At 38.2% G+C, this 22978-nt stretch overlaps 1 protein-coding gene across 2 annotated transcripts in view; it reads left to right on the forward strand.

Annotated features, from left to right (window-relative positions):
• MICU2 (mitochondrial calcium uptake 2) overlaps nucleotides 1–22978 on the forward strand; it is a 187971-nt gene that overhangs the window by 33850 nt on the left and 131143 nt on the right. For both annotated transcript variants that reach the window (XM_045797104.2, XM_045797105.2), the window contains exon 2: nucleotides 9556–9700. In XM_045797104.2, the coding sequence (XP_045653060.1) occupies nucleotides 9556–9700 (145 nt within the window). The remainder of the gene's footprint in view (nucleotides 1–9555; nucleotides 9701–22978) is intronic.

Here is a 22978-nt window from a genome sequence, read left to right on the forward strand (position 1 = left end):
AGAATGCAGAAACCAAAGAATGTCCAACAAAGAACAGAGAACTAACTTTTTCAGATTTGTCACTTCATGGATAAAAGTAGAGACAGAATGGTGAAGCACCTGTTGCTTTAAAGGCAATAAACTAGGGAAATGTTTTAACAGAAGTCATCAGCTTTCAAAGATCTCTTTTATCCAGCTCACATCACTCATTGCTCTTAATTCCTTTGTCACATTTTTTCCTGCATTACAAGTAATCCTTGAAATCCATGGAGCATTTTATATATAACCAGAACCATGTGGATGATTCTCACGTGTTCAGTGTAGCCCCAAATCCCAGCATTTCTGCTGCCCCTCCTTTCCCATGTATTTAGCTTTAGATGCAGGTTCGAGAAGCAAATAGTTGTGGTAATAGGAATTCATCCCCACTGCCATCACTTTCCACCTACCAAGACTCTAAATTCGGTCTCTGGTGGGTTTCATATAACAGAGAGCCACCAACAGGCCCTCCGAAGCTCTTTGATCTCCACCACTGCATTCTGTACTCTTCTTTCTGGGGAGCTAGTTCCTCTGGCAGCTGCTTCCCTCATGCCAGTCCATTGGTTATTTATGTGTAACAGTATACATTGGCCAACAGAGTAGGTTTGTAGAAGTTTTTTTTTTTTATGAAATCTCATTATTCAGATAAAGGTTAAGATTAATATTATTTAGTTCATTCCCAGTGGAACAGTTCTCTCGAACTGCAGTAAATAAGTTGAGATGAGGAGGGGCAAAAAGGTTCTTTCCACCCCTTCGGGTTGAATAGCTTCGATGTGCTATCCCTGGGCACTGCTTTCATTTCACTACATAACATGTAAGAGTGATACAGTTCTTTTAAGAATAACCTTAGAAATAAATGACATCTTTTATTTTGCCCTTTTTTTTTTTTTTTGTACTAACTCCTTAGAAAACAGTTTTTAAGATATTCAGCAATAGGGGCATCGTGGTTTTAACCTTATTTAGATTTTCTAACATCTACCTTATTTAGGTTTTCTAAAAGAGACTAAAACTGATCAGTGTCTTCTAAGATTATTCAGACCCAAAGTACATACCCAAAGGGCAGTGGCAAACAAAGTAGCAAATTCAAGTCTTCATTTCACTAGTTTTTTTTCCACTCTATTTTGGAAATTTATGTTTGATTTTGCTCTTTCTCTTCCTGGAGCACAACAGTTATTCATAAATTGAGTCCTTCGTGTCTGTCATATGTATGGATATTCTTTTCCCTGATTGCTTTATTTGTGTTTTTCTTTGCCTTCTGTGTGATTTTTTTTTCCTGTCACGTAGTCCATATATTTTCTGCAAGGTTGATTCTAATCCTTTCTTTTTCTTAAAGTATTTTAAGGTTTATAATGGTGTCTTCCTCTTATTTAGCTAGACCAATTCCCTTTTCAGGTATTTATTTCTATTCTCTTGCATCTTATCTTTGCTCTCTGATATTATAAAGTTGCCACTTTCATTTCCTGTAACTTCTTCATGTTTTCTTTCAGAATGTGATTTTCATTGTTCATTGTTTCTTATTGCTCATCTTCATTTTTTCCCACAGAATTTGCATAGGCCCAACACTAGGTTTTAAACACATGTTCCAGGCAGTTATGTTGTTTGCCTAAAACAATGTGAATGTTCATCATTGACTCCTTTCCATCCTGATCTAAGCACTCTTTTTATCTTTGCATTGCAATATTAGCCAAAGAACAGGATGTTCATAGTTATATCAACTGTTCAATCATTTAGCTGCCTGAGGGACCTGGGGTCATGAATACAGTATTTCCCTCTGACCAACCAAGTCATAACTTGCTGATGCTGGCCCACCTTTAACAGAACACAGGAGGGAAAAAAGGGCAACTGTTGGGCCTGTAGTGAATGCAGGGAGTGACAGGAGCTACTTTTCTCTGGCCTGCGCAGTCCCTTCAAACTGGGAAATGTCAGTGACAGCACTACCCCTGTCCCATATGGTAACTTTGTACAGATTAAAAAAACATACCCCTTCCGCAGTGCACTTTGCTGCCATTTGCTGGACAGCTACGTGGTGATTCCATGACTGGTGCCCCTTAGAGTTGTGCAATGCACAAAGCTCTACAGGGTGGCCCTAATCAGAGAAGGATTTCAGGACTTCAACCTCTCATTCCCCTTCATGGCACTCTTCTCTCTGGAAGAAGAAACTAATTTTCAGTCCTAGTGTTGTCTTACAGTTTGATCCAAATTATCAGAAGATCCTTCTAAGACCAGTTTAAAGTAGGAGGTTAGGAGCTTGCGTCAGTATGGCTGTACTTACTGCTTTTTGGTTTTTTATCATGTTGTGGGAGGGAGGTTTTAAGAACTTTTACTTAACACTTTCTCATCAGTATTTTGGTTTTTTGTTTTGTTTTGTTTTGTTTTGTTTTTAATGACCCTTTGATTTTATTAAGAGTTAACTCTCTCTAGAAGTTACCTTATACCCCCTTTTTTAGAGGAAACTAGTATAGTAGAAAGGATCATTCCAGATTTTATTTTCAAGTGGATTATTGATTGAGATTAAAAACCAAAAATCCATAGGAAAAAAGGGAAAACTTGTTTAGGTAGTAGATCCTTTAATACCTGGCGAGTCCAACTTCCTGTGGTGCTGATAGTCTCTCCAGAGCCTTGAAACAGCCCCCAGAACTTACAAGGATTTTAGACATGAATATTGATATTTATGCTGACATTTATATCCTAAATAGTTAAAATTATGGTTTGCCTTATAATACTTTTTATCTTTGAAAGGAATGATTTAGCCCTAGGAAAAAGCAGTCACAGTTCTCTTGACATCCTGAAATCCTCAAACCTATATGTCAGCATACTGAAATACCATTTGTAGATGCTTTTCCTGTAAGTGATACCTCATTATGGCTAAGAGTACACTAGTGGTAAGTTCTTTTAGAGGTATATGTTAACAATATTGGGAAAGATAAAAAGATTTACATCCTGTGGTCTAATTTTATTTGACACGCAGTTGTATTTATGACAAGCCCAAACCGTGTCTACTTATATTTTTCTGAAAGACATTTTGTTTTCAGTCACGATTCTAATCATTTTCAGTTTATATAAACATACCCTGGTATTTTTATATAACAGGCACTCTGCAAAGTACTCTGGATATAGAGTAGATCAGACAGTAATGCTGAATTTATATAGCATCTTTGGGAGTGTGCTTGTGAGTGAATCTTCCAGATGACTAAAATTACCCTTGTAAGTAATTAAACATCCTTTTTGTGCAAGATATGCATTTAAAACAGTTAAACTATGTTACATATTTTCATACATTTTGAACAGAGCATTCCCTACATAATTAGCAGTTTCTCAGTGCCTGAAGATCATCACCATAAATAGACCTAGAGGCCACTGATTGGTTGTTTAACAGTGATTGTTCCAGACTGTTGCAGCCATGTCTGTTTTATTTGGTTTTTCTCTCCTATGTCACTGTCAAGCTATTTAGATCTTCCTTCTGCCATTAGTGTACATGAGCCTACCATGTATAACTTAATGTTTTTAGTGTGCTGGGATTTTGAAACTTAACAACCCAAGTTTATTAGATTGATATATAGGTTAAGAGTAAGTGCTAAATCATGGTATGAGATATCCTGTAGAATCAGCCATGTAGGTTCCAGTGTCTTAAATTTATGGTGACTATTGTATAAATTAACAAAAGAAAATGTCAGTAGCCAAGATGATCTTTCCACTACAGTATGTCTGCTGTTCTCTTTGATCCATTTTTTTCATGTACCCCAGAGACCTACACCATGGATCTGGCTGCTCAAAGCTCAGAACTGACTTTAGTATAATTTGCTGTACTGTATGTAGTTCCTTGTACTCCTGTTTTGTGATCTGGTTCAGCTATCTCCTGCTCTGTGATGCCTTTACTAAGTCTTCCGAGTTAACAAGGCAGTTAATTGGTCCTCTCTCTGCCTTCTCACAGATTTTTTAATATATATTTCTATTAGAGCATTTGTTAAAATTGTGATGCCATAGTCCTGGTAGCTAACCTAAAGCACTTAGTATGTGCTGGGTATTATGTTAAGGACTTTATGTATATTATTTCATTGAGCACTCATTCTTTAAAAAACTCTTTGAATAATTCACAGAGATGAAAAGGTACAACATAGGGAATATGGTCAATAATACTATAATAACTTGTATGGTGACAGATAGTGACTACATTGATCGTGGTAAGCATGAATTAATATATAGAATTGTTGAATCAATATGCTGTACACCTGAAACTAATATAACATTGTATATTAATTATACTTAACCTTTTTTAATAAAAAATGAAAGACCGTTTGAAGTAGGTACTACTGTTTTCTCCATTTTCCAAATTAGGGTTAAGTGAAGGAGAAGGGTAATATAACTTGGCCAAGTGATAGAGCTGGGATTTAAATCCAAGCAGTTTGCAGTTTCCACATTTTTCACACCTGTCAGGTGAAGCACGAGAGGTAACTGGTCCAAGGTCACATATCTAGTAAGTGACAGAACTAGAATTTGAATCTCAGGCAGTTTGACCTCAGAGGCAGTGTTCTTAATTATTTATCTGCTATCCAACACTCCCCTTTGTAAATTCCTTGAAGGAAGACCTCATAGTATCCATCATATATCTCTAAAACATGACACATAAGAGGTTCTTTAAAAAGGAGGGCACTTGATGTAATAATGAGCACACAGTGTTACATGCAACTGATGAATCACTGAATTCTACTGAAATTAATAATACACTATACGTTAACTAACCTGAAATTAAATTTTAAAAAGAGATTCTAAAATGTTTGAGAATGAATTAATGAACTTTCACTGCCTGATGTATAGCAATACTAATAAGGTAGGATTTGCTCATATATCGTTACTCTCAGATACAACTTTAATATTTTGACCTTCATTATTCCTCCTCATCGTCTCCATCCAGACTGATATTCTAACTACCTTACCAAAGTCTACAAGCCACTGTCTTTGCCTTAGTTCAGTTTGTCAAGCCCAGCCTCCCACAGATAGGCCACATACATGCCGAAGTGAGAAAGAGACTAAAAGAAATGAGTACCTGCAACAATATCAATAACAATAATAACAGTAATAGTTCAAGGAATATGAAAACAGCAGCTAACAGTTTTTTAAAAGCCCCCTGAAAATTCCTGATTTGGGGGCCCCTGGCTGGCTCAGTTGGTAGAACATGCAACTCTTGTTCTCAGGGTTGTAGGTTTGAGCCCCACATTGGGTGTAGAGATTGCTTAAGCTAAAATCTTTAAAAATAAATAAAGTAAAATAAAGCCACCTAAAACAAGGGAGGAAGAGAAAGGAAGGGGAGGTGGGAAAAGAGAGAGCATGCAAGCATGTGAGTAGGAAAAGCACAGACATGAAAGAAAGGGTTGGGGAGGAAAGGAGTATTGTTAATTCTTGACAATTAAATCTATCCAGTAAGTCTGAGATTTGATCAAAATGGTTATACAAATGAAGTAAGGCAGGAATAAGCCTTATAGGTAAATAAAATATTAAAAATGGCAAATTAAATGTAACATTACGTGTCATATGTTTATACTTCAATAAAAATGGTAAGTTAATCATCTAAATTTATGAAGTAAGCATAAATATATAATGCACATCAATTATACTACTGGTCTTTTAAAATGTACTTTAAAATTCAACTACTGGGGCACCTCGTTGGCTTGGTCAGAGGAGCATGCAACTCTTGATCTCGGGATCTTGAGTTCAAGCCCCATGTTGAGTGTAGATTACTAAAAAACTTAAAATTCAACTATTGTATGATAAAGGTAACCTAAATAAAACTGATTTGTTGGTTCATCAGCTTGGAATTACAAAAGCTCTAGCAATTAGCTCTAGCTCTAGCTTTAAAACAATATTTTTTCCCTCTACGTAAATTTTATTGTAGCAAAGAAACATATAAGAAATCCTACTTACTTTAAGTTTGATTGAATGAGAGCAGTAATACAAATCATTTAGGAAATGGACAGTTAGCCCAGGCCTAAAAGATGGCTAATTCTTATTGTAGTCATTTTTATTCTCTAGAGTCTAGCTTAAATCCCACTGTTTTCATGAGCTTCCTCAACCATCATTACCCACACTGCTTTCTTTATTTTCCTAATCTATATAATTCTTAGAGGAGCTAGTATAGGATAGTGAGTGAGACTGGTGTTGTCATACTGCCTATGCTGTCAGCTTACTTGCTGTGTTAATCTAGGCAAGCTGGTAAACCTTGACAAGCCTTGGTTTCTTCTTTTGTAATATGAGGTTTATAAAGACGATGTCTTTTCTAGGGTTATTGTGAAGGTTGAGTGAGACCATGTATGTAGAGATGTTAGCATCTTGCCTTGCATATACTACGTGTTTAACATTAGCTACTCTTGTTAGGATTAACTACTGTACTATTGCCACCTTGATTCATATGTATTCTGTCTCTTCCTAGAGTGTCCTCAAGTTAGTAGATGCCCAGTTAAGTATTTACTTGAAAGATGCCCAGTTAAGTATTTACTTGAAAGTTAAGTATTTACTTTGAGGATGCAGGGAAAGACCAGTAGTAAGAGGTTGTAACTTGGGGGCTTCACTTTATATTTCCATTAGAGAAGTGGATTAGAATCTACGGTGGTGGTGACCTCCAGGTGATAGCCGGGTACTCAATAAGCGGAGTGTGAGAAATAATAGAAAGGATTAGAAAAAAGAAGGACATTATTAGTGCTGTCATGGGAGTTAAAAGATTTGGGGGTTGAAGTACAGGTCTGTTTATACCATGAAGTAACAGGAATTAAAGGCCACAATACCAGATTGAATTGTGAGGATGTTGGTAGATCCCTGATCTATCTACTGATAGAGTCATGGTGGTAGGACAAATTTGTTTTGGAGGTCATTTGTTTATAAGTGACCTTCTAAATTCATGACCTGTAGTTCAGATGACAACTTTAAGCTCAGCAATCAGCCCATGAAAGGGGGTTTTAGTTTTACTACTCTACTTTTTCTTGTTCACTGGAGAGAATATTTAACTAAAACTGGGAGGTACAACAACCCAATCAACCATTATTTAAAATGGCACTTCCCAGAATAATTGATTCTTCTCAAGACTCTTCAGAAATGTCATGCTTGTGCAAGTTATAGACCTACAGGCATATGGAAAATGGTAACAATGAGATAGGGAGTTTTTTAGGGTCTAAATCTCCTAGAAGAAAAAAAATAAGATTTCTTTGAAAATAGTTTTCATGTCTTGCTATAAAAGAGTGGGAGGTTTGTATTTTTACTTCTTGTAGAAATTCATTTTCAATATACCAGGAAAGAGTAGGACTGCTGCAAGATGGAGGACAACATGAAAACCAAGAGAGGCAGAGTTAACAACAGTCTGTCCTGTTATGAGACCATTTGAGGAGGAGAATAAATAAGTAATTGACTCCTTTTAGTTGGTTGAAATTTGAAGCATTTGTTTATTTACACAAAAAGGATTGAATTGGGTAAAAAGGTACTCTTTTAATTAGTCAAGAACAACTTAGATATTAGGAAGTATAAAGAGAGACAGTGTTTTTTTAAGGATTTGGAAATATACTGTATTTCCGTGTAGATTAGTTACTTTTGTTAATCGCTTAGTAGACTATATATTAATTTTAGTATAATAAATAGAATTGTTCTTTAAGCTAATAATGTATATGCCCTCACTCAACTTCTTCAGTTCTTCTAGTACACTGTATTCTCTCTCATATCTAGGACTTTGACAGTGCTGTGACATTTGCTGAGAAGACTCACCCACACTCCCTTCCCTATCTCATTTATATACATTCTATAATTTTACTGCCAAAGCACTTAGTGTGTTCTGGTAGAAATTAATGTTTGTCTTGTTTACCGCTATTTTCCTACATACACTCAGTATCAATTTGTTAAATATAATAATAACGTATCTGTTAACTGTATCTGCCTTATATATAAAATGTTCAGAGTATTAATAAAATTCAATTTTCTGATTATTATGATAAGAATATGGACTCATGTAATTCAAACATGCCTCTTGAGTCCTTTTTATAGTAGTAATTTAAGGGGAAAGAAAAGGAAAGACACAAATAGACAAGTTCTGAAGAAGATAGGGGTTCAGATCATCCAGTATTGAGTATTCTGTATATGTCCAGTATTCTGGTATGCACTGTGTAGAACACAAAAGAGGTATAAAAGTAGCTGCTTAAGGAAAGCAGTTGTCAAAATAAGGAGAGAGAATTAATACTAGACAGAAAACTGAGATCAGCCAAAAAGGAGCTGTTAACTTTGAATTTTGTTGGCTTTGAATTTTCAGAGGTTTAAGCAGCTGGAATTCACATTTTTCTCCCATTTCAATTCTAGTCAGTGAACGTCATTGTGAGCCAGTGTAAATAATAGGGTCAGTAGCAGTAAGTGTGAAAAGGAAGTAATGTGTCCAGGAAGGATGTTGTGGTCCAGGTCAGAGCAGTGCTTTAAGGAAAGCAATCCAAGGTGAGAGTATGCTTCTGGATTTCACAGATAATACTTGTGTTCTGTGTCAAGATTGCTGTATTGGCATTGATGCTCCTTCCAGTTTGCCTAGGATACAGTACCCAGCCATGGATAGGAGTTAAGGGATTGAAACACTTTGAGTTGGACAACCCTGGTTTTTTATCCTGGCTGTACCATTTCCTTTAGTTGTCTATCTACCCTAGTATCTGTTGTTCAGTTATTGTGAGGACTAACTAATTCATGTAGGGTGCTTTATTAGTATAGTCCCTAGCATATATTAAGTGTTCAACAAAAGATTAGCAATAAAGATTTCAATATTGTCTCTATCAGCATTGAGTCAAGGTCCAGGTGCCATTACCTGAGATATCCAGACTCTTACACTGACAGTATTTTACCAATTCTTGTCCTTTTAGCACTCGTCACCCATGATGTAAATATGTTTCTGAAAGCAGAGCTATTTATCAGACAGGATATACTTTATCTGTGTGAGAAAGCACAACTTTACTTGATCTCTTGCCTCTACCTTTCTCTCTGATCTTACCTTCTGCCACACTGTTCCTTGAACACACCAGGCTTACCTAGGAACACACACACATACACACACACACACACACAGAGGAATCTCATGGTCTTTGATCTTACTTTATCTTTTGCTTTGGATCCTCTTCCTCCAGAGAACCCCATGGCTCCCTAACTGTAACTCATTTAGTCTCTTTAAATGTCATCTCTTTAGGAAGGTCTCCCCTGAGTATCCTATCTAAAATACTATTCTTATCCTGCTTACTGTTTCTTTGTGGCACTTCTCATTATCTCGCCTTATTTTCTACATGTATTCATTAATTGTCATTTTCCCACTCTGGAATGGAAGTTCCTTCAAGTTAGTATCATTCACTGTTTTAGCTTCATGCTTGAAAGAGTGGCAGGTAGACAATCAAGTAAATATTTATTAAGTGAATGATTTAAAAATTTGGAGATTGTTAGACCTAAACACTAAAACTACTCTGTTAAGATTATTCTAGAAGTAGCTAAGTTGGGGAATCATACCAAAAAAAAGTCTTAAATTGCAATTTCTTTTTCTTTTAGGAAAATGTTGACTCTGGAGAGATGGGAGAAAAATTGTCCCTTCGTAAACAGCGCTTCATGCAGTTTTCTTCACTGGAACATGAAGGAGAATATTATATGACACCACGAGACTTCCTCTTTTCAGTAATGTTTGACCAAATGGAACGTAAGTTGTTTTGGGGGGGGTGTTTAAGTTTTTTTAAAAACTCAAAGATTAAAGCTGAAAAACTTCTATTTTTCAGAATTGGTAATAGCTTTTCTTCATTTTAACTATAATTCTTTGTACCATGCATTTGTTTATTATTTAAACTTTGCAGTCTTCATGACACAAATGTAGTTAAACTTTTTTATGTACTTATCTAAGAAATAGTTGTTTTGTTTATGGGTTTTTCTAAAGAGCCAAAGGAAAAACAGGTAAGTTTTTAATGTCACTAAATATGTTAGTAGAATAATTAATTTATCTAGGATACTAGTTTTTGGTAGTATTGATGTTTTAAATTAGGCAAAGAATGAAACCAGATTAGAGCAATTGGGGGAAAAAGAAAACCAAAAATACAATGAGAAGCAAAAATCCAAAAGCTATAATTATGTAATTTTATTTCATAAACCATCAACTTTTAATTATTCCAAATGATGTTAGAAGTTCTTAGTTGTATTACCTAAACTAGTCCCTTTTACTTTGCAGAGAATAAATATGGCCCTATCCCCTGTGCCCTCTTATAAAAATGTTCTCTGAAAACTTGACTTCCTGACACCTGTAGGGGTGCTGGAAGTACTGCCCTGTAGGTAGCTATAGTGGGACAGCTGATATGGGCTAGGCCCAAGTGAGCAGTAACAAGTGTAAATTGAGTTGAAAAAGACTGTGAAGACTTGGGAAGGCATTTTCAATATTGAGAGATGACTTGAATAAAAACAAAATGAATGATTATGGCATGCTCTACACAGTAAGTTCACCAATCACTGAAACCAAAGAATTGTGTTAGGGAGTAGTAACAGATCAAATTGAAAAACAGATAAGGGTCGTATTGTACAGGTCATTTCAGTAACCCTATGCAACCATCAGAGACTTGTATATTGGTTAGAGATGAGTGGACATCATTTTGACCAGTGAGGGAGCAGTGAAGGTTTATGAGCAGAAAAATAAATATAGGTTATTCTGGTACCTCTTCTTTGGAGGGAAGTTTTGCACTATGTATCAAAACCCTTAAAACATGTACTTACTTTGTGCAGTAAATTCACTTCTAGAAAACTGATTAGTCTAAATAACTGGAGAGATCAAAAAGATTTTTTTAAGGTAGTTTACTTTCCAACGTGTAAAGAACTTGAACATCGTCACTCCTGTCCTCACAGCAAGAAGAAAGCTGAAAAACTGAAACTCTTCTTAGATCCATCAGAGAATTGAGACCACAAGGCAAAGGAACATGGAAAGTAGAGACGGGCAGATACGGAGAAGCAGAGCTTACCCAGAGCAGAAACTATCCAGAAACCACCGCTGCAGCCAGCATCTGATGGGAATATTTAAATAGTGATTTGGCTGATTACTAGAACCTGAAATGGGCTAGCTTGAGAGACAAAAACTTGTGAAGACCCAGCCGTGACGGTCTCCTGTACTTTTGTGGGTTTTACCGAGCGGAGCCCCACCAGGTTCTCACAGTGAAGATCCGAGAAAAATCTTCCCTCAGGGGTAGGAGGAAAGTAATCATTTTGAAATACTTCCAGAGCATTCTGTTCTCCTTAGTTCTGCACAGACAGGAAATTTTACCAAAGTCTGACCAACCTAGGGGAATGGAAATACCCAACTCTGGCCCCCTCTAGCCTTCCTGTGTTACTTATGGAGGAAAACAGAAAACTGAAAGCACTTGTGAGGATCACAACCCTGGGATACAGGCTCACTAACAGACTGAGACCTAATCATGAGATTATAAAACACTTCTCCTCCCCCCCCATACCTCACCACACATCAGGAAGGCTCCTGTCTAATGGGGATACAACAAAAAGAACTGCACCTCTCAGACCTTATATATGAAGGAGTCTTTAGGGAAGTGAAAGCCGAGGAGACAAAAACAAGGACACAAGAGGAAATGTTTAAAAGCCTCTGACACATATAATTATAGCAGACAATAAACACAGATAAATATAGAACCTCACACTTAAAACCTATCTCCTTTAAGTAACTTTACCTAATAGATCTTACCTGGCTTTCAGAAAACTCAGTTGACATGCTAAAAGGCAAAAGGCAGTCTGAAGAGACAAAGCAAGCATCGGAACCAGATCCAAATATAGCAAAGATTTTGGAATTAGCAGACCAGAATTTAAAATAACCATGATTAATATAAGTAAGTGCTTTAATAGAAAACGTATACAAAATAAATTAACAGGTAACATAAACAGAGATGGGGAAACTCTTAGAATCAAATAGAAATGCTAGAAGTAAAAAACACTATAATAGAAATGAAGAATGCCTTTGATGGGCTCATTAGAATAATGCCCTGGGCCAAGGAAATAATCAGTGAGCTTGAAGACATGTCAATTGAGATTTCTCAAACTGCAAAGAAGAAAGGCTAGAAAAAACAGTGTCCAAAAAGTGTGGGACAATTCAAAAATTATAACATACACGTAATGGCAATACCAGAAGAAGAAAGAACAGAAGAAATATTCAAAGTTTTTAACAGCTGAGAAATTTCCAAAATTATTGATGAACACCAAACCACAAATTCAGGAAGCTCACGGAATTCTAAGCAGGACAAATATTTTTTAAAAAAAAAACCTATACCTAGGCATATCATTCAAACTATAGAAAATCAAAGACAAAGGGAAAATCTTAGCAGAAGTCAGAAGCGGAAAAGACCTTACCTAAAGGGAAACAAGGTTAAGAATTATATACCTCTTTTCTGAAACCATGCAAGCAAGAAGAGAGTGGAGTAAAATATTTAAAATTTTGGAATGGGGGAGAAGTTAAGATGGCAGAGTAGTAGGGGGACCCTGGGCACAGCTAGATCAACATAAATCATTTTGAACAACTAAGAAATTGATCTGAGGAAAGAAAACGGTCTGCACAACTGGAGGGAGAGAACGTGACAGATGTGAGCTTCAGAGAGTGAATCGAGAGGGAGAAAAGCCACAGTACTGTGGAGTGGTCGGAACCCTTTTCCTAGCACAGAGTCAGGGATGGAGGGAGAGTGGCATGAAGGGTTGGAGCAAGGCTCAGTGGTGTAGGGAAGAGAATGTTCCCCTTCCTGGAGTGCATTTGGAAGAGGGTATTTTGCCTTTCCAAGGACAAAAACCCACGAGGTGGTATTGAACCACCATTTAACAGCAGGGGACAGAGGCTCCTGCAGACCACAGATAACCTGGTTGCAGCTTTTTGCTGTGTTTCAGCATAGACTCTGGGCACTCATGCAGGCGTGCAGCTGCTTTTCTGGGGCAGAAAGGTGCCAGGTGCCAGGTGCAGCGCTGAGAGGCTCTCCTTCAGTGGAAGGGAGCGGGTCCACATGCCGCCAGGTACTTTAAGACTTGTTATTTTGAATCCCAGCTGCCAGCCAGAGGTAAAACACTGGAGAATTAGCCTTGGGCAGACCAACAGCCAGGCACGGATAGGCTCAAGGCAGGCAGGGTGCTGATGAAAGCCTGGGACACAGAAGAGATTGTTCATTTTTCTGAGGGCCTCCTGAACAACAGCAACCTCGAGTTTCCTTCCCCCTGTTGAGACGGCAAGTTGACACCATTCCGCCCGCCCCCCACCACCATGCCCACCAGCACAGACTTCAGACAGAAACAACGCCTGGAGTCACTTACACTAGACTCTGTACCCATCTCCTCGATGAAATGGCAAGTCTGACTGAGCCCGTGCAGCAGGCCTCTCCCTCCAAAGTCCAACACAGGCCCTCCCATGCATCAAGGCTACTGACTGTAGAGTGCTCCAGAGCGTCAGCTTCAGTTCAGTCCCACCCATTATTTTTTAATTTTTGTTTTAATTTTTTAATTTTCATATATATATAATTTTTTATTATTATGATTTGTGAGTCACCATACAGTACATCATTAGCTTTTGATGTAGTGATCGATGATTCATTGTTTGTGTATAACACCCAGTGCTCCATGTAATACATGCCCTCCTTAATACCCATCACCGGGCTTACCCATCCCCCCTCAACACTCCCCTCTAAAACCCTCAGTTTGTTTCCCAGAGTCCATAGTCTCTCATGGTTCGTCTCCCCCTCTGTTTCCAACCCTTCATTTTTCCCTTCCTTCTCCTGATGATCCCCTGTTCCCTATGTTCCACAAATAAGTGAAACCATATGATAATTATCTTTCTCAGCTTGACTTATTTCACTTAGCATAATCCCCTCCAGTTCCAGCCATGTCAGTGCAAATGGTGGGTATTCATCCTTTCTGATGGCTGAGTAATATTCCATTGTAGATATGAACTGCATCTTCTTTATCCATTCATCTCTTGAAGGGCATCTCGGCTCCTTGCACAGTTTGGCTATTGTGGACATTGCTGCTATGAACATTGCGGTGCATGTGCCCCTTCTTTTCACTACATCTTTATCTTTGGGGTAAATACCCAGTAGTGCAATTGCTGGGTCATAGGGTAGCTCTGTTTTTAACTTCTTGAGGAACCTCCACACTGTTTTCCAAAGTGGTGTACCAACTTGCATTCTCACCAACAGTGTAAGAGGGTTCCCCTTTCTCCACATTCTCTCCAATATTTGTTGTTTCTTGCCTTGCCAATTTTTGCCATTCTAACTGGTGTAAGGTGGCATCTCACTGTGGTTTTGATTTGAATTTCCCTGATGGCTAATGATGTTGAACATTTTTTCGTGTGTCTGTTAGCTGTTCATATATCTTCATTAGAAAAGTGTCTGTTCATATGTTCTGCCCATTTTTTTATTTGATTATTTGTTTTTTGGGTGTTGAGTTTGAGAAGTCTTTATAGATCTTGGATACCAGCCCTTTATCTGAAGTGTCATTTGCAAATATCTTCTCCTATTCTGTGGGTTGCCTGTTTGTTTTGTTGACTGTTTCCTTTGCTGTGCAGAAGCTTTTAAGCTTGATGAAGTCCCAAAAGTTCATTTTTGCTTTGTTTCCCTTGCCTTTGGAGACATGTCATGAAAGAGGTTGCTGTGGCCGATGTCAGAGAGGTTACTGCCGATGTTCTCCTCTATGATTTTGATGGATTCCTGTCTCACATCAAGGTCTTTCATCCATTTAGAGTTTATCTTTGTGTATGGTCTGAGAGAATGGTCGAGTTTCATTCCTCTGTATATAGTTGTCCAATTTTCCCAGCACCATTTATTGAAGAGACTGTTTTTTCCATTGGGTGTTTTTTCCTGCTTTGTCGAAGATTAGTTGACCATAGAGTTGAGGGTCCGTTTCTGGAGTCTCTATTCTGTTCTGTTGATGTATGTGTCTGTTTTTGTGCCAGTACCATGCTGTCTTGATGATCACAGCTTTGTAATATAGCTTGAAATCAGGCAATGTGATGCCCCCAGCTTTGTTTTTCTTTTTCAACATTTCCTTGGCAATTAGGGATCTTTTCTGGTTCCACACAAATTTTAGGATTGTTTGTTCCAGCACTTTGAAAAATGGCAGTGGTATTTTGATCGGGATAGCATTGAAAGTATAGATTGCTCTGGGTAGCATAGACATTTTAACAATGTTTATTCTTCTGATCCATGAGCATGGAATATTTTTCCATCTTTTTGTGTCTTCTTCAGTGTCTTTCATCAGTGCTCTGTAGATTCTAGAGTATAGATCCTTTACCTCTTTGGTTAGGTTTATTCTGAGATATCTTATGGTTTTTGGTGCTGTTGTAAATGGAATCAATTCCCTAATTTCTCTTTCTTCAGTCTCATTGTTAGTGTATAGAAATGCAACTGATTTCTGTGCATTGATTTTGTATCCTGCCACATTACTGAATTGCTGTATGAGTTCTAGTAATTTGGGGATGGAGTCTTTTGGGTTTTCCACATAAAGTATCATGTCATCTGCGAAGAGAGAGTTTGACTTCTTCTTTGCCAATTTGAATACCTTTTATTTCTTTTTGTTGTTTGATTGCTGTTGCTAGGACTTCTAGTAGTAGTACTAGTACTAGTATTACTTCTAGTAATAGCGAGAGTAGGCATCCATGTCGTGTTCCTGATTTTAAGGGACAGGCTCTCAGCTTTTCCCCATTGAGAATGATATTCTCTGTGGGCTTTTCATACGTGGTTTTTATGAAATTGAGGAAGGTACCGTCTATCCCTACACTCTGAAGGGTTTTAATTAGGAAAGGATGCTGTATTTTGTCAGATGTTTTTTCTGCATCAGTTGAGAGGACCATATGACTCTTGTCTCTTCTCTTATTGTGTTCTATCAAACTGATTGATTTGCGAATGTTGAACCACCCTTGCATCCCAGGGATGAATCCCACCTGCTAGTGATGGATAATCCTTTTAATGTACTGTTGTATCCTGTTAGCTAGGATCTTGTTGAGAATTTTGACATCCGTATTCATCAGGCATATCAGTCCGTAATTCTCCTTCTTGATGGGGTCTTTGCCTGGTTTGGGGATCAAGGTAATGTTGGCCTCATAGAATGAGTTTGGAAGTTTTCCTTCTGTTTCTATTTTCTGAAACAGCTTCAGGAGAATAGGTATTATTTCTTCTTTGAATGTTTGGTAGAATTCCCCTGGGAATCCATCAGGCCCTGTACTCTTGTTTTTTGGGAGGTTTTTGATCACTGCTTCAATCTCGTTACTGGATATTGGCTTATTTAGGATGTCAGTCTCTTCCTGTTTCGGTTTTAGGTTTCCAGGAAGGCATCCATTTCTTCCAGGTTGCTTAATTTATTGGCATATAGTTGTTGATAATAGTTTCTAATGATTGTTTCTATTTCCTTGGTGTTAGTCGTGATCTCTCCCCTTTTGTTCATAATTTTATTAATTTGGGTCCTTTCTCTTTTCGATAAGTCTGGCCAGTGGTTCGTTGATCTTATTAATTCTTTCAAAGAACCAGCTTCTAGTTTTGTTGATCTGCTCTACTGTATATCTGGTTTCTGATTCATTGATCTCTGCTCTAATATTAATCAGTTCTCTTTTCATGCATGGCTTAGGCCTATTCTTCTTCAGTTCCATCTCTGGTTGTTTAAGGTGTGAGTATAGGGTCTGTATTTTGGATTTTTCCATTCATTTGAGAGAGGCTTGGATGACTATTTGTTTCCCCCTTAGGACCGCCTTTGCAGTATCCCAAAGGTTTTAGACCAATGTGTTTTCGTTCTCATTGGTTTCCGTAAATTGCTTAAGTTCTTTAATTTCCTGGTTTACCCAGACATTCTTAAGCAGGATGGTCCTTAGCTTCCAAGTGTTTGAGTTTCTTCCAAATTTTTTCCTGTGATTGAGTTCCAGTTTCAAAGCATTGTGGTCTGAGAATATGCAGGGAATAATCTCAGTCTTTTGGCATCAGTTGAGACCTGTTTGTGACCCAGTATGTGGTCTATTCTGGAGAAAGCTCCATGTGCATTTGAAAAGAATGAGTATTCTGTTGTTTTAGGGTGGAATGTTCTATATATATATCTATGAGGTCCATCTGATCCAGTGTGTCATTCAAAGCTCTTGTTTCTTTGTTGATTTTCTGCTTAGATGATCTATTGCTGAGAGTGGAGTGTTGAGGTCTCCTGCTATTAACGTATTAGTATCTATATGTTTCTTTATTTCAGGTAATAGTTGGCTTATGTAGTTGGCTGCTCCCCTGTTGGGGGCATAGATATTTATAATTGTTAGATCCTCTTGTTGTTGGATATACCCTTTAAGAATAATATAGTATCCTAATGTATCTCTAACTACAGTCATTAGCTTAAAATCTAATTTGTCTTATATCAGAATTGCTACCCCAGCTTTCTTTTGAGGTCCATTGGCATGAAAAATGGTTCTCCATCCCTTCACTTTCAGTCTGGATGTATCTTTAGGTTCAAAGTGAGTCTGTTGTAGACAGCATATGGATGGGTCATGTTTTTATCCAGTCTGTAACCCTGTGGCATTTTATGGGAGCATTTAGACCATTCACATTGAGAGTGATTGTTGAGAGATATGATTTTAATGTCATCATGTCTGTGAAGTCCTTGTTTATATAGCTTGTCTCTGTAAATTTCTGTTCTTTATCACTCTTCGGATCTTTCTTCTTTTATAGACCCCCCCCCTTAATATTTCTTGCAGGGCTGGCTTGGTGGTCACATGTTCTTTCAGTTTCTGCCAGTCTTGGAAGCTTCTTGTCTCTCCATCCATTCTGAATAACAGCCTTGCTGGATACAGTATCCTTGGCTGCATGTTCTTCTCATTTAGTACTGTGAATATGTCTTGCCAGCCCCTTCTGGCTTGCCAGGTCTCTGTGGACAGGTCTGACGTTATTCCGATGTTCCTCTTTCTGTATGTAAGAAATCTCTTCCCCCTCGCCGCTTTCAAGATTGATTCCTTGGGTCTAAGATTTGCAAATTGTACATGGTGTCAGTCTGCTCTCATTGATCTTGGGAGGGGTCCTCTCTGCCTCTTGGACACGAATGCTTGTTTCCTTCCCTAGATTAGGGTAGTTCTCAGCTACAATTTGCTCAAATATATCTTCTAGACCTCTCTCTTTCTCCACCTGCTCGGGGAGCCCAATAATTCTGATATTGGAAGGTTTCACTTAGTCAGTAATCTCCCTCAGTAATCTCCCTCGGCTTAGTTTCTTGAAACTGGATTCGATTTTCCCATGCCACCTTTTTTTCCTTCTTTTCTATCATCTGATTCTCTAACTCACTAATTCGTTCTTCTGCCTCATCTACCCTGGCAGTCAGAGCATCCAGTTTAGACTGCATTTCATTCATAGCATTTTTAAGTCCCCCCAGATTAGTTCTTATTTCAGCCCTTAGAGATTCTATATTTTCGTTAATATTTTCCTCAAGCCTATACATCATCTTGATAATTGTTACTCTGAAATCTATTTCTGACATCTTGGTTATATCCATATCCGTTAGTTCTGTGGCAGAGGCCACAGTCTCTCTTTCTTTCCTTTGTTGGCGGTTGCTCCTCTTTGTCAATCTGATGAGGTGTGGTTGAAGGAATGTACAGAGTCCAAATTATTGACCGGGACCCAAGCAAGATGCTCCTGTTTTATAGGGACCTTAAGGATATGGGCTTCTTGTTCTTCCAGCCTGCCCTCTGGGGAGGCAACCCTGTTTGGGGAGAGTTGCCCTGCCCCCTGGGGGGGGGGGGGCTCAGTGAAAACCAGTTTTTTGGGGGCTTTTGTTCTCTGGCAGTTTTCCCTGGCAGCTTTCTGCATCTCTTCTGAGAGTCAGAGCAAAAGTGACCATATCCAAACCTCTGTCTCAGAACAGAAACATTTCAGTCTTCTCCTCACTGAGCTCTCCAGGCCACACTGACTCTGTTTCTGTCTGTGCTGCTAAAAACCCACAGCGTCCTGGGTTGTGCGCCCCACAGCCGCTCTCCCAGTCCTCACTCCCAGGGCTGGGCATGTCTCTGCCCTTCGTGCTTCTAAAAGTGCCAGCCACCCCCAGTTCGCCTGTACGCTCTCAAGCTCCAGGATTCAGTCTGGGGGGCAGTGTCCTAAAGACCTTTCCCTGTCGCTACCAGTCTGCAAGTCTGTGCCCTGTCCCCAGCGTAGGAGGCTTTTGCCTTTCTGGTGCAAGTTCACGGAGGCTCCCTACACCTTCCGTTTATCTTCCGATATCTGCCTGCACTCTCAGCTCCCAACTTCATACCTTGAGACCAACCACTGGAGAAGTTCTGTTTGTAGAGATCCAGATATCTTCTTACATTCAGGCTGATTTCGTGGGTGTTCAGAATGGTCTAGTAGATAACCAGCTCTATTCAGGGGACCGGTTGAATTAGGGTCTCCTATTCCTCTGCCATCTCTCCTCCCTCCTCCTTTCTTATATTTTTTTTTTCCTCTTTGGCATCAGGCTTAGTTTTTTGTTCATTTGTTGGCTTGTTTCTTTCTTTCTTTTTCTAATTTTTTGGATCAGGCTTTTTTTCCCCCCAGTTTCTTTTTCTTTGGAATCAGGCTTATACTTTTTGATTTGCTTGTTTGCTTACTTGTTCCTTTTCCTTTTTTCTTGGATTGGGCTTTTTTTCCCCTTTCTTTCTTATCAGGCCTATCTTAACAAACAAACCCAAGTACAACAACTTAGAGGACCAAACACATCCCACTGCAAGCAAGGAGGAACTCTGCAGAGGTCTGACTTGTGGGAAAGAGCAGCCAAAACACAACAGCAGAGTGCACACAGCATACACCAGAAACACTTCCTGAAGCACCAGGCCCTGGACAGTGTAAGACCCCTTCTTAATATAGTATTACTCTCAGAAGCAGGAAATATAATAAGCTTTCATAATATGCAAAAGACAGAAACCTACACATAATGACAAGATGGACAAATTCTCCCCAGAAGAAATATCAAGAAGAAACCACAGCCAGGGATTTGCTCAAAACAGGTATAAATAATATATCTGAACAAGAATTCAGAACAACAGTCATAAGAATACAAGCCTGGGCTTGAAAGAAGCATAGAAGACACTAGAGAAACCCTGACTACAGATATAAAAGACCTAAAAACTAGGCAGGCCAAAATAAAAAATGCTATAACTGAGATGGAGAATTGACTGGATGTAATCACAAGGATGGAAGAGGCATTGGAACGAATAGGTGATATACAAGATAAAATCATGGAAAATAATGAAGCTGAAAAGAGGGAAAGAAAACTATTATATCACAAAATAGACTTAGGGAACTCAGTGGTTCCACAAAGTGCAATAATATCTATATCATAGGAGTCCTAGAAGAAGAGAGGCGAAAAGGGGCAGAAGGTCTGTTGAACAAATTATAAATGAGAACTTCCCTAATCCAGGGAAGGAAACAGGCATTCAAGTCAAAGAGGCACAGAGAACTCCCCTCAAAGTCAACAAAAGCAGGTCAACACCAAGATATGTCATAGTGAAACTTGCAAAGTACAAAGGCAGAGAGATAATTCTGAAAGCAACTAGGGACAAAAGGTCCTTAACCTACAAGGGTAGACACATAAGGTTAGCAGCAGACCTGTCCATAGAGACCTGGCAGGCCAGAAGAGAGTGGCATGGTATATTCGATGTGCTGAATGGGGAAAATATGCAGCCAGGAATACTATATCCAGCAAGGCTGTCATTCAGACTAGAAGGAGAGATAGAGTTTTCAAGACAAAAACTAGAGTTTGTGAACACTAAACCATCTCTGCAAGAAATACTAAAGAGGACTCTGAGTGAGAAAGAGAGACCAAAAGCAACAAAGACTAGAAAGGAACAGAGACTATCTACAGGAACAGCGACTTTACAGGTAATACAGTGGCACTAAATTATATCTATCAATAATTCTCTGAATTTAATGGACTAAATGCTCCAATCAAAAGATGTAGGGTATCAGAATGGATAAAATTTTGAAAGAAAAAATCCACCATCCTAGAATTCTGTATCCAGTGAAGTTATGCTTCAAAAGGGAAAGAGAAGTAAAGAATTTCTCAAACAAGAACTGAGGGAATCTGTCACCCGTAGACCTGCTCTAAAGAAACTTTAAGTTCTTCTGAAAGAAAGAAAATGATTTAGGTCAAAAACTCAGGTATACAATGAAGAAAATAAGAGAGTTAGAAATGGAATAGATAAAGATACAAGAAAGTCATTTATTTTTCTTCTTCTTAACAGATCTGACAGTTTATTCAAAATAACAATAGCAGCAACATATTGGATGATTTTAGCTTATGAATAAATGAAATGCATGACAGCAGTATTCTAAGGAATGGGGTTAAGAAATTGGGGATATTCTTCTATAAGGCACCTGCACTACCCATGAAGCAGTATAGTGTTACTTGGAAGTAGACTTAGTTTGGTTATAAATGTGTATTGCAAATCTTGGGGAAACCATTAAAAAATAGTTTAAAAATATTTTTAAAATATTTAAAGAAACATAATTGACATACTATGAAGGAAAGAATCAAATTGTACAAAAATGCTCAATTAAAATCAGAGAAGGCAGAAAAAGACAAAAAGGGAAGCAAAAAACAAGAACAATGAATAGAAAACAGTTACAAATATGGTAGATATTAATCCCACTGTATCAATAATCACTTTAGACATGAAAGGTCTAAATACACCAATTAAAAGACAGGTATTTAAAATTTTTCAAAGATAATTTAAAAAATCTGTCTCTCTGGGTTAGAGAAATATTTCTTAAATAAGATACAAAAAGTAGGGGGCATCTGGGTTGCTCAGTCAATTAAGCATCTGCCTTCGGCTCAGGTTGTGATACCTGGGGTCCTGGGGTAGAGGGAGAAGCAGGGTCCCCACTGAGGAGGGAGCCTGATGAAGGGCTCAGCCTGCTTCTCCCTCTACCCCTTCCCCCTGCTCATGTGCATGCACAATCCCTCTCTCTTTCTCTCTCACTCTCAAATAAATAAATACAATCTTTTAATAAATAAGTAAATAATTTTTAAGACACAAAAAACATTAACATAAAAGATTGACAAATTCAGCTGTATTAAAATTAGAAATTCTGTTTATCAAAAGTTGCCTTAGAGAAATTGAAGACAAGCCACAAACTGGCAACATTTATGTACAATACATATGACTGATAAATAATTAGTATTTAGAATATATACAAATCTACACATCAGTAAGAAAAAGACAATCCAGTCAAAAAATGAGCGGAAGGGGGCGCCTGGGTGGCTCAGTCGTTAAGCGTCTGCCTTCGGCTCAGGGCGTGATCCCAGAGTCCTGGGATAGAGACCCACATCAGGCTCCTTCAGTGGGAGCCTGCTTCTTCCTCTCCCACTCCCCCTGCTTGTGTTCCCTCTCTCACTGGCTGTCTCTCTCTGTGTCAAATAAATAAATAAAATCTTTTTAAAAAAATGAGCAGAAGAAACATATAGTGGTCACAGAAAAGGAAACATACAAGAACAATAGACATACATTTACCTTTATTAGTGACAACAATAAGATACAAGTTTATACCTTTTAGATCAGCAACAGTAACGTCTGTTAATAACAAAGGTTGTAGAGGATCTGGATCATTTTATACCCTATTGGTTATAAGTATTAATTGAAACAGCTACTTTAGAAAACACTTGGGCACTGTCTTTTAAAAATAAACATTTGCATAACTTTTGATCTAAAAATCCCATTCTTCTGTGTATACATACTGTACAACCAACAGGAACAGTTGCCCATGTACATACAGTGGGTTGTATGTATAAGAATACTCAGAGCAGCAATATTAGCAAAAAAAAAAAAAAAAAAGGCTAGAAACAACCCAAATGTCCATAATTTGGAGAATGGATAAATAAATTGTGTCATATTCATACCATGAAATTTTATTTAGTACTAAAAGTGAACAAACTGAAGAGATCAACTCCCATTACATCAGCATGAGGAGCTCCATGGACCTGAATC

This window comes from Ursus americanus, chromosome 10 (genome assembly GCF_024610735.1).
Source record: "Ursus americanus isolate L20-20 chromosome 10, mUrsAme1.1.p, whole genome shotgun sequence".
NCBI classification, from domain to species: Eukaryota; Metazoa; Chordata; class Mammalia; order Carnivora; family Ursidae; genus Ursus; species Ursus americanus.